This window comes from Chinchilla lanigera, unplaced genomic scaffold, assembly GCF_000276665.1.
Source record: "Chinchilla lanigera isolate Chin_1 unplaced genomic scaffold, ChiLan1.0 scaffold00024, whole genome shotgun sequence".
Taxonomy (NCBI): Eukaryota; Metazoa; Chordata; class Mammalia; order Rodentia; family Chinchillidae; genus Chinchilla; species Chinchilla lanigera.
Window position 1 is genome coordinate 8602481 of NW_004955425.1, and position 11833 is coordinate 8614313.

Sequence of the window (11833 nt, forward strand, 5' to 3'; positions counted from 1 at the left end):
TCATAGAGAATAAGATGCTTTATATAGATTGAAACACATTTTATGCACATTTCTACTTATCATAAAAGAAAAATATACTTGAACCCAGTAAGTATGGAAATTTCTAAATTAAAAAAGCAATATTTACATCTAAAATGGTTAATTCTAGTATCAGTCCCAAGTGAGATGAAAAATGTAACTAAGTAAAATAACAATAATAATCACAGTGCTACATAACACGTTATATATGCCACAGAAAGAAAAAAGAAATAAACATGATTCTTAAACCTTTTGTAGCTCTGAATTATGCTTATTTTTTCTCGTAAAACCCTCCTTTCTTACCCAATGACTTTCAAATCTAATTATAACCCACTGTCATTTTGAAGATTAAACCCCAACTGTTTCACGTTGTGCTTTCTTTCTAATTAAGTATTTGAGACCAAAGGGACTCAGATGGGGGCTACATCATCTCAGGTTTCACAAGCTGACATTCACAGAGAAAGCAGTTCTTGATTAGTTTCCTATTTAGCTTTGACGTGAAGAGAGAGAACCACTAAGCTGTATACACTTCCCCTACCCCAGGCCCAAGGGTCAGCAATTACAGTGAATGGTTGCTTATCTTTAAGACCAGAGTTTTTGCTAGATTGCTAGCAAAAACCTGAATTGATACAGCACACTTCCACCAGCCAGTCTATAGCGAATAGTGTAAAATAGATCAGTAGATATACTAAAGAAAAATGACACAGATGAACCATACAAGTTGGAGATTAAAATAAAATTTTAAAGGGGCTGGGGATTTAGCTCAGCAGCAAAGCGCCTGCCTGGCAAGCGCAAGGTCAGGAGTTTGGTTCCCGGTACCAGAGAAAAACCAAAAAAAAAAAAAAAAAAAAAAAAAAAAAAAAAAAAAAAAAAAACCAACCAAAATAAATAAATAAATAAAATTTTATAAAATTTCTGGCTCTGAGTAAGTTTCACTATGGTACAAAAAACAAACAAGCAGCAAATTATGGATAAAAGCAATTATGGCTTTTCTTGTACTGCTATGCTCTCTTTCAAAAAATTGTGACTGAATAACTATTTTGAGGGTTAAGTATCTTCAGATGATAACCATCAATAACTATGTTCATGGGTGACATAATGACATTTTAATAAAATACAAGGCATGCGCCATAGAAAAGAATAAAGTCTGGCCATTTTTTTTATTCTCTAGAGATTAGCAAAGTACACTTGAATGATTGATATGGGTGTTAAAGACATTTGTGAAACACTCAGCAAATAATTCCTCCTTTAACTCTGAAAAGGCTAAGTATCTAAATCATAGTAGAAGAAATAACACCTCATGCTTGTGACAAATTTTTCATGTTATGTTTTCTGTTAAAAAAGTATAGTAAGGATACTTAATGCTTGGAAGTTATTGTAAAACTAATTTCTACTGGAAACATATAATATTTTTATGACACATATTCATTTTATAAATCAATATCAAATGCTAGAAAAAGATTTCAGTGAGTATACAATTTTCCCAATGTTACATATGTAAATAAAAAATTTGTCAAACTTGCTAATATTAAACATGTTCCAATTACTATCATACTCAAGGATGCAACAAATTTCAAAAATGCATTAACTGGAAAGAATTGTCTATGTGTGACAAGTAAGCCTTCTTGGATTACCAATACTTCATTTACTGAAAATGTTCAAAATGTGAACTTTATTTATTTATCTCAATTGTTCTATATCTAGTTGCTCATAAAGGATTCCAATTTGTTAAGGATTGCTCACAAATAGATCCACCGTGTAAAGGGTTCTGATCTGCAGTTACAGGCAGAATAAACATATGCAAATGAAAATTACACTTGCAATTTTGTTTTATGAAATTTTGAAGGGAGAAATCTCTGGTGAGGAGAAAGAAAAGGTTAGCAGTTTTTAATACCCGAAATGATCAGTCATTCACTACTCACTTCTGTGAACTATGTAATGCCAATCCTGTCACAAAGGCAAGGCAGAAAATAAAGGTCTGGCAGTTGTAGTTTAGTGAGGAGGGGAAATCCCTGGATGAGTTTCTTCTTCCTCTAGAGCACTTTAATTCTGCACAATATGCACTTTATAATTCTTAATTTATATTCAGCAAGAATGCTCTCTAGCTTTCAGACCATACTCAGTTTTATTTTTCTTTAATACTTGAAAGTGTTTTATTGTCACTGCTTTCTAGTTAAAATAGGTATTACTCATGTAAAAAAAAAAAGATGTGATCAAACTATAAATGAAAGATATTATTCCTTAATAGTAGTACTATCTAACATATGAGAGATCAGAAGCTTGCTAAGCATGTATGTACATCATGTTATTTAATTCTCAGCTTCATGTGCTCAATCTAAGACTTGGGGACATCATGAAAGCTCCCTAGGATCATATAAACCAAATTTCTAAGGACCTGGTACATTTTGCCTATACTGAGGAATACAGAAATAACCATTAATTTATGCATCTATTCAATTATATCCAAAAGTGCCTAGTAGATAACTGAGTACCAGTCTCTGGGTTAGTTATATAAATTTACTGGAATAAATTTCACTTCCTGCCCACGATTTATATTCTAGTTTGGAAGACAGATTATTAACTAAACACACGGTGTGCTAATGGATAGTTACAGCCCCAAGTACTGGAATTGACATGAGAACTCTGAAGGGCATGAAATTAAAGTTGTTTTCTTCTAGTTAATAAATGTTTATAATAATTATAGAATAGAAAACACTTGTCAAGATCATCTCCTAATACTTATTGTGTCTTTATGGCACTAACATAAAAAAAGGATAAAAATGAAACATAATATTTTTGAAAATTATGTAATATAATGCCTACTTTCTAAAAAAATTCTTGAAATTGAGCTTTTATTTTGGGTTGGTATTCATACAGCCAAACTGTGACTATGCTTATTCAAGGGACTCATTTACAGAAATGATTCAAAAGCTCAATTATGAGCTACATTTACACTAAACAATTGTTAATATTTCAACAACTGAAACTGTATCTGAGAAATACAAATTGAAACAAACACAATCAGTATTTCAACCAGATTACTTGCAGTCACCTTTCCTCTAAAATCAACATCATGTGAAATGTTGAAATTTAGAATTGACAGCCAGGAATATAGCTCAGTGGCACAAGCACCTGCCTGGCAAGGTCCTGAGTTTGATCCCTGGTATCAAAAATAAATAAATAAATTGAAATAAAACAAAATTTAGAATTTAAGACTGTTAATTTTTTTTTTTTTGTAAAAGAGCTTAGGGTCTGAAAACAGAGACTTTTCTAAATAAGTATTTTAACTTTAAAAATGCTGATAGCAGACTAAGACAATTTCTCTGATACTGGTGAATGTGATCTAAAGGGCAGGCCACATACCAAGTCAAAGATGTGGGTCAACAGCACCACTACTTTCAAGCACGCATCATTAATGCCATTAGAATTAACTCTCTTAAATTGTCTGTTAATAATTCTTTTAGAAGTGAGTATGTTAAAATAATATGTTTGTGAGCTGGAGATATAGCTCACTGGAGTAGCACCAGCTTGGCAAGTGCTAGGTCCTGAGTTCAACTCCTCAGAGCCCCCAAATGTGTTTGTTTATACTCATTTCAAGCTGTGTTATAATTTTTATTTTTTGTTTTTCCATAGGATAGTCAGTATCTTGAGACCAAAAACTGGTTATCACAGTGAATAATAGTAGTTGTTTCTCAAAAAACATACAGGGAATAGAACTGAATTTGTATTGCTAGTTTTAAAGTATTTTGTAGTGTGATAGTATACTTAAAAAGCAGATTAACCATTAATTCACATTAACTATCTTGAATTGATGAATTCAAGTGTATGAAATTTTGCCATTTCTATTTCTCAAGAATAGAAATCTATTTCAGGGACAGTTCAGCACTCTTAGGCAAAGGGATTTCTGAGCTAAAGGTCATTGCTTTCATATCAAAATTATGATTTTTCAAGACCTCATAGTCACATAGACTTTACAGGCACCTATCAAAATTGAGGTTGAAAATGTTGTGACTGTCATTCACGTTTTACTAAATACAATTGCTACAAAAATACTGTTTGTGTTAGCTATATAAAACAATCTATAAATCGCTTCTAGGAGGAGACCCAGAGGGAGGCAGGGAGGGGGACGGCAAATGAAAAGAATTTGGGTGTCTACACGTGCTGACTCCACACGATGAATGAAATCATCACACACTGCAAACGTATGTAAATAATTTTTTAAATGAGTAAAATGTTCCTTACTTTTCAAAAACGGTTCATTTGAAATTTTTATCTATATTCTTCTAGAAAATATCAGGGACTGACTTAAGTAAGGTGAGATCAGTCACAATAAAATGTGAAATCACTATTTAGCACTTAGACGAAGAAGGAATTTCTATTGAGCAGTCTGGATTCTTTTAGGAAGTACTTACGGGAAGGGAATATTACTTATATTATTCTTATAGGAAGATAATATTACTTATTATGGTATTTTAAATGCAAAAGCGAAACATGATTAAGGGAAATTGACATCACTTTTGCTATACTATTTTCGTTAAAAATTCTGTCTCAAATGGTAATATGAGTTATCTCAAAAGGGATAAAGATCTATATGACTAAAAAATGTATTACTAATGTTCAAAAGCAATATTGAGATTTTTAGTTTCTTAAAATAAACACATTCAAACAAACCTTGTTATGTGGTGATTTAAAATTTGTTAATAAAATACTGCCTGTGTATGAGAAAAAGAGAAAATATATAAGTATAAAATCTGTTGATGCTTAACTAAGCCTATACTGTTATAAATAAGAAACTATAGTAATGGTGATCCCAAATATAGACAGTTTTTTTGACATATGTTAATCACTGGCACTAGATAAATTGATAAAATAGTAAATTTTGAATTTTAACAGAAAGTCCTATCTCTAATAGCTGTTTAATAATAATTATTAAAATATGTTCTGTACCTGTAGATGCAATAAGCAAAGGTCTGTAAATGTCTGGGACTGAAACTCTCATGGACCGCCTTTGCTGTTTTGAGAACGGGGTCACTTATGAGAGTTAACATTTCTTCTCGCTACGGCTCAAAGTGCTAATCAGTGTCTGTTACTTACAGGAGGGTCTGCATCTTCTGCATAAACTGTTGTGATAGGTGTACCCTTCACTGCATCTGGAGCCACCATTCCTTTGTAGATTCGTTTACTAAATACCGGAGCATAATCATTCATATCCTGTAAAACACAATTAAGAGTTTAGTGCTTCAGTTTGAACTAGGCTGGAGATAAAGTAACTACATGACCTCAGCTCTTATCACATAACCCTTTTGCCCCTGCTACCCTTTGATCCCCTCAATTCTATTACTCTCACTCCTAACTGGCATCGCAGAGGAGATTACAAAGTTCCCATATAACGTTGATGTATGTGATATCCATGGAAGGCCATTCCACGGGAGTGAACAGTCTCTCACCCCAAAGGTACACCTTTCAGAGGCTGAAGGAATGCCTAAAGATTTCTTTAATATTCTTCTAAAAGTACAATGTAAAATTGTAACATGTTGAAGAGAACAAAACAATTTCCTAAAGGTAAAATTCTATGAGTAAAAGATGATATTTGTGTGTTTTGCTGTTGTTCTTCAAAAAATATCTTTCATGTTTCTGTAGAAACTATAAATTATTTTATACAGCACAGTACTAATTAGAACATTTCAAATGTAAACTGCATGTAACAGGTGATACACTGTGGCAATTTAAGCAGTTTAGAGGTTTTACTAAGCAACTCAGCAGAGACCATAATACTCTCTTTGTAAACATCTCATCCTGCGCAAGAGGAGCCTGGGCAGATGGTGTGAGTGCTACACCCACTCCAGGGCTGGTAGCCTGCTTACAATATAAGGGAGGAAGAAAGGGTGGCTTTTCCCCTTTTTGCTCTTGTTGCTGTGATGTCTTCTCTTACATTGAACCGTTGCCCTTATGCCGTGCCACCCTGCCTTGGAGCCGGCTAATTACAGACTGAAACCTCCACAGACTGTGTACGAAATAAACCTTTCCTTTCTTAATTTTGGGTGTCAGGTATTTTGTCCCAGCAACAAGAGAAGAGTAACTAAGATAGCTAGGACATTGTAAAATACCCTTTGATTCTTGTTTTTATTCTTGTAAATATGGAAAGGTAAAAGGAAATTTTCCCTCCAGCACAGTACAATAAAGACATTAAAGCTTACATATACTTATAGACAGGAAACTGTTAAGTAGAGATTTAATTCAAAGGAATTTATAAGCATTGCATTTAATTGTTATAGTTCGGAGATACATGTGTATTGTCACTTATTTAGTATCACTAATTCAATGCTTATTTATTAAGTGCCTCCCATTTTTATAGACAGTGTTAGGAATGGGGGATATTGTAGTGACATCTGTATTCATGTCACTAAATTATTGTTTGACCAGTAAAGATGAGAATCCACAGAGAGGATACTGACTTGGCCTGAACCAACTTATGTATATGGCAGAGATGAAATAAGAAACCCTGTCCTCTGAGGGCAAGATCTTTCTTTTTCTGAAACATTTGATAATTTAAGAAGAATCACATATCATTTTTCTCAATAAGTAATGTTCACGAAAATAGCTGAACCATCATTTTGTAATAACCATAACTTGCAGTGTTTATGTACTAGATACTTTTAGTCAAACATATTTAGGTACAAAGCTAAATGTGCTAATTATCTATTCTTCCCCCCTCCTTCACTCCAGGCATGTTTTTCTCATTTGGAACTAAACAACAAAAAAGAAAAATAAAAGTTCAGTACAGTCTTTGAAGTTCATCCAGACACAACTTTCTGACACAGTGTAATTAACTGACTGGAAAGTTCACTTTTTGCAAAAGAATCAGGATAATTATCTCTTCCTCTTAAAGAGCTTCCTTTTTTGTTCATAATAGACTTCTGAGTTGGGAATGTGAATAAACCTGCACACCTTAATAAGAAATATATCTTGATAGACGAACTGAAAAATAAAAGACATCATTTCCTTTTGACGTAAGGTATTCACATCCTCTTGCAAGAGAAGGATTTTTCTTAATAAATGAAGAAACAAAGGACCTGAAAAAATAGGCATTTAGGAAGCACTGTTTCTCTTTAATGAGAGGCGTTGGGGTTTTGGTCTGAGGGATGCAGGCAGGAGGTACTGTGGAAAGCACTTGAGCACAGTCTCTCCTGCCCTTTCCAGAGTGTCCATTAATTTAACAAATGTATCTTATAACTAAAAGGTTGGGAACATTTCTGTGTCCCTAAGTAGTACCATCTGAAGGTTAAAACAGTCAGAGGACAATTTTCAATGTTTCCTACATGAGTTTCAAAAGTTGAATAAACTTCTATGAATTTTCTTTATCTCCCACCCACCCTGGGAGAAGTTTTGAATATCGTTATAATGAGGTATTTTTTGGAAACTTTGATTCTACAGGGAAAAATGTGCTTTCACAATTGTATCAATATTGTTCTTTATAGTGATAGTTACTGTGGCTTTTTTCCCTGGGGAAGTATTAGATTCACCTTCATTAGATTCACCTTCTAAATGAATGCATACTGGATACTTTTATAATCTGTTCTAAAATATCTGATTACACACAAAAATAAGGCTATAAATAACTGAAGACCATTAAAAGATTGCTTCTCCTCCCCCTTTATTTCTCTGGCCATTGACAGGATGAAGAATAATTCAATACAGTTATATTGTAGCAGTATTTCTTTTTTATGGCATGCTGTACATATTTCAGGGTTGTAATCTTTTATTGTGGCTACAATGCAGAGTCATTTGCCCATCGTTCTTCCACAAAGCATTCTTTCAAATGAGAAAATTTATTGAAATGCAATGCCAACAAGCATAATCAATAGTTCATTACATTTATGCTTCAGGGACATCCAAAGAAAAATGTACATAAATCTGGTTCAGTACAAATATTCTGTTATGCAGTAAATTAAAGATAAACTCAACTCTACAAAACTACGCTGTTATGTGCTGGCCTTTATTCCACTAGAGGGTAGTATTATCAAAAAGAAACATACCCTGTTCGATCCTCTAGTCAATTGTATTGTTGAGACCCATAATAGTTTGCTTCCTGTGGTCATATTTGTTGATCTGAACACTAGTTAGTTTTTATGTTTCAAAAGAGAGCTCTGTTGCCACAGCTCTCAACTTAAAGCAGCACAAGACTTCTCCTCAAAATAATCTTATTTCTATGTAGTTAATTCTTTATCAGGAAAGCTTGCAATTTCTTTCCATGTACAACAAATAAGTATACCTGAAGGTGTAGTTAGCTAGCCGCAAGGAAGATATGAATTTCATCTTTTTTACTAAGTTGAAGTCTAAAATAATCACAGAAGGCCTTTCTACTCGGGGGCACCACAAAGTAGATTTAAGGAATCATTTTAACAACAGGAGAGGGAAGATAGGAGCTCGGTAGTACATTTGCAAATTAGCACACTTTGTAAAGAGAAAGAGATGACAAAATATTTGACACTAAATTGCTGTAAAAATGGCTATGCATACTGCACAGTTTCTTGATAGGAAGTACTAACCGGTTATGGCTTGATCCTCCTTTTGAAAAAATGATGAACTAAAGCAAATGCCAGCCTCATCTTCTTAATGCTAAAGCACTGTCTCTGAGACACAGTGGCATAAGTGAACATGTGGGATGTCTCCAGTCGTTTATTCAGTACTGCCTCGAGTGAGCACAGCCCATGTCGAACTGTTTCGCTACCCTGCCTTTCAAAATCCCTTAAGACTTACGGAACTGATATCTGCCCTTCTTGGGGAGACCATATGGTTGATACACTAAATTGTCTGTGACCGGTAATTTCTGTTTTCCACTGCAGACACCAATCTTATTTGCTGTCTCGTACCTGATTCTCATATCATCAGCCTTGTTCACTGCTTCCTCATATTTTCTGACTCCTATCCCTGCCTACATGCTTCTGCACATAGGATCTCCATAGGCCACATCTGTAGACAAACAAATCTTTTCCTGTTTTGTATTGGGCTATCTTAAATACAAATGATCAGTTTCTCTTATACTGTATTTATAATTTGTTTAAAAATAAAAATTCCATTGGACACAACTTTCTTAGCTGCCTAAATTTATTTTCAGGATTTTTTACTTTTCATTTCTGAGCTAGGAATTACTATGCATACTGGGAGGTGATATATTCATAATTTAGATATAAGGAAACACATACTTGGCCACAAATAGCAAAAATGTACAATCTCTTGGTAGCATAAATATTGATACAGCCCCACTGTGCACCAGGTACTATCTTAGAAGCTTGAGATATGTTTACAACAAAGAAGGATGTGGTGCCTGATGATACTGGTGTTTCTGTCGCATATGGAAGCAAAACTATGCATAGATAATTTCTTGTCTAATGAAGATTATGCAAACATAAGCACAAGGGTATTATGAGAGTGTATAGAAAAGAACTTCACTGAATTTAAGATTATTGTAAATTACTTAGGCAAATGTCTTAATTTCTTTGTGCACTCTGGTGAGAAAATCCTTCAAGATGAGTAGCTCACTTAGAAGGAAAAAACACTGAGAAATGGGGACAAATCCATCAATTCTGAACAAAATTTCATTCCACATATATTTTTCCCCATCTTTGATGGGTTAGAGAACAAATTAGATACATTTTGGATTTTCTTCCAAACTGTGATACTACTGTAAATTAGAAGAATATGTACTTACTCTGACCATAATTTTGAGCAGATTCTATGTAATAGTATAACACTATTTCAGATATTCTTCAACAGACATAAATGCTTGTATTTTGTACCATTCATTTTTATTGCATAACAGATATTTGATAGGCATGTTAATTCTACCATAATCAGTAAGTATATCTAAAATACATGTTGGCTATTATTTGTTATTATTCTTGTTTTAAATATAAAGAAATTGAACTTTAAGGTCTTTGAGTTGCTCATATCTATTCAGCTAATAAAAGTAGATACACAAGCAAATTATGGTGAATCAGATCCTAAAGGCAAAACTCTGATATCTAGAGATGAAGAAAAATGAAACTGAAAAAAATCGTCGGAGAAATCTATGTAAGGTGCCTGGAGTAAGATTTTACTTTAAGAAATCTACAGATAACTCTTAAGATATATATTTTCAGAGTATTTTTAAATTATTAAAACATTTCTCCAAACAGCTGCTATACTTTTATCTTCTCAATCTACTTTTTAATGTTACTTTTAAAATTTTGCATAATATAATCAATTTCTTTGACAGTATTTTACAGTTATTTTTAAATATTTTTGGGTAAAATACAGAGGGAGAGGTTGCATATGTACACTTAAAACAGCAACCTACTAAATATTTAAACATAAAAGTGTTATCTTTGTAAATGTCTAAGAAAGTTTTCTGAAATAGCATTCCTTGGAAAGTCAGTTTGATCAGAAACTTCACAAATAGGAAGAATTTTATACACTAATATTCTTTAGTGGCGTAGAAAATCACATTTATTTTCATGATATTCACAATGCACGCTAGAATATTTAAAACTCTTAAATGAAGGGCTGTAGTATACAAATTTCCTTTCCTATTGTCTGAAGTTTGTTGCTTATGACTTATTTGTATGAGATATCTATTATGTACCTTCTTGAGGAACTTTACAAACTGTATCCTATGAGATGCTTGGAATGTTGATAGCATGAATTATTATCGCTTGGCATATTACATGGCTTTAGTGAATCAAGGTTTTCAGAGAATATATTGAATATTCTACAACATCAAGGTGCAGCCTAGTGTGTGACAGCAAGTTCATCAAGGTAGATACAGCCGTTGCAACATTGTAGGACTTGGTGGTGACAAAGGAACCTCTTGGGAAATGGTGATGGTGCTGACGTTTTAACTGGTGCCACTGGGATTTATCAGCATCCCTCACTCCACTGGATGACATTTAAGCTCTGGAGCCTGATAGCAGGGACAAGGATGCTTTCATGTGCCTTGGCAATTAGGTGTGGATGTGATTATCAGTGAAAGCTGAGAGAATTTTCCTGGGTACATGCAGAGGGAACATCCTGGGGACTTCCAACAACCAGCAGGTGACACTTAAGGAGCCATATAAGAAAGCCACAGAAATATGAAGTGTTACACCTTGGGGAATTATGTTTTTAACACTGCACATGTACATGTTTATTTAGTTCCTCTAGTTTGGAACCTTAGAGGAAATATGTTACATCTTAGTTCTAAAATTTTATTTTATTTTAATTAAATTTATTGATCCATTTTAGATATACATAATGATCACATTCATCATAGGCAATTTGTATCTTGATTCATCTTTTTTTCCCATTCCCCTCCCTTCCCCTCAACCCCTCTTCCTCTCCTTATTTACAAAAGTTTTATTTACATTCATTCTTTCTTTTATCACTGTTTTTCTTTTTCCTTTTTTCCTTCCCCTCTCTATTCTCCCTAGTTCCACTGCCTATCTGAACATTTTCTTACTTTGTCACAATATCTATTATCTATTCTACATTTTGTTCCATATTTACACATTCTATTTCTCACACCAAAGAAACAATGTCATATTTACATATATATGACATATCTATTTCACTTAAAAGTATTGTCTCAAGGTGCATCCAAAATTAGACCCCTATCTCTCACCATGCATTAAATTAAAATAAAAATGGATCAGGGATCTAAATATTAAAACAGAAACACTAAATCTGCTGGAAGGGAGAGCAGGTAGAACTCTTGAAGACATAGGTGTAGGGAATGACTTTATGAATAAAACTTTGCATGAGAAATATTACAAAAAATCAGGGGCTGGGGATTTAGCTC

General features: G+C 33.5%; 1 protein-coding gene across 1 annotated transcript in view; it reads right to left on the reverse strand.

The window, feature by feature from the left end:
• Pcdh15 (protocadherin-related 15) overlaps window positions 1-11833 on the reverse strand; it is a 759655-nt gene that overhangs the window by 158958 nt on the left and 588864 nt on the right. The window contains exon 22 of the mRNA XM_013514752.1: window positions 5113-5229. Coding sequence (XP_013370206.1) covers window positions 5113-5229 — 117 coding nt within the window. The remainder of the gene's footprint in view (window positions 1-5112; window positions 5230-11833) is intronic.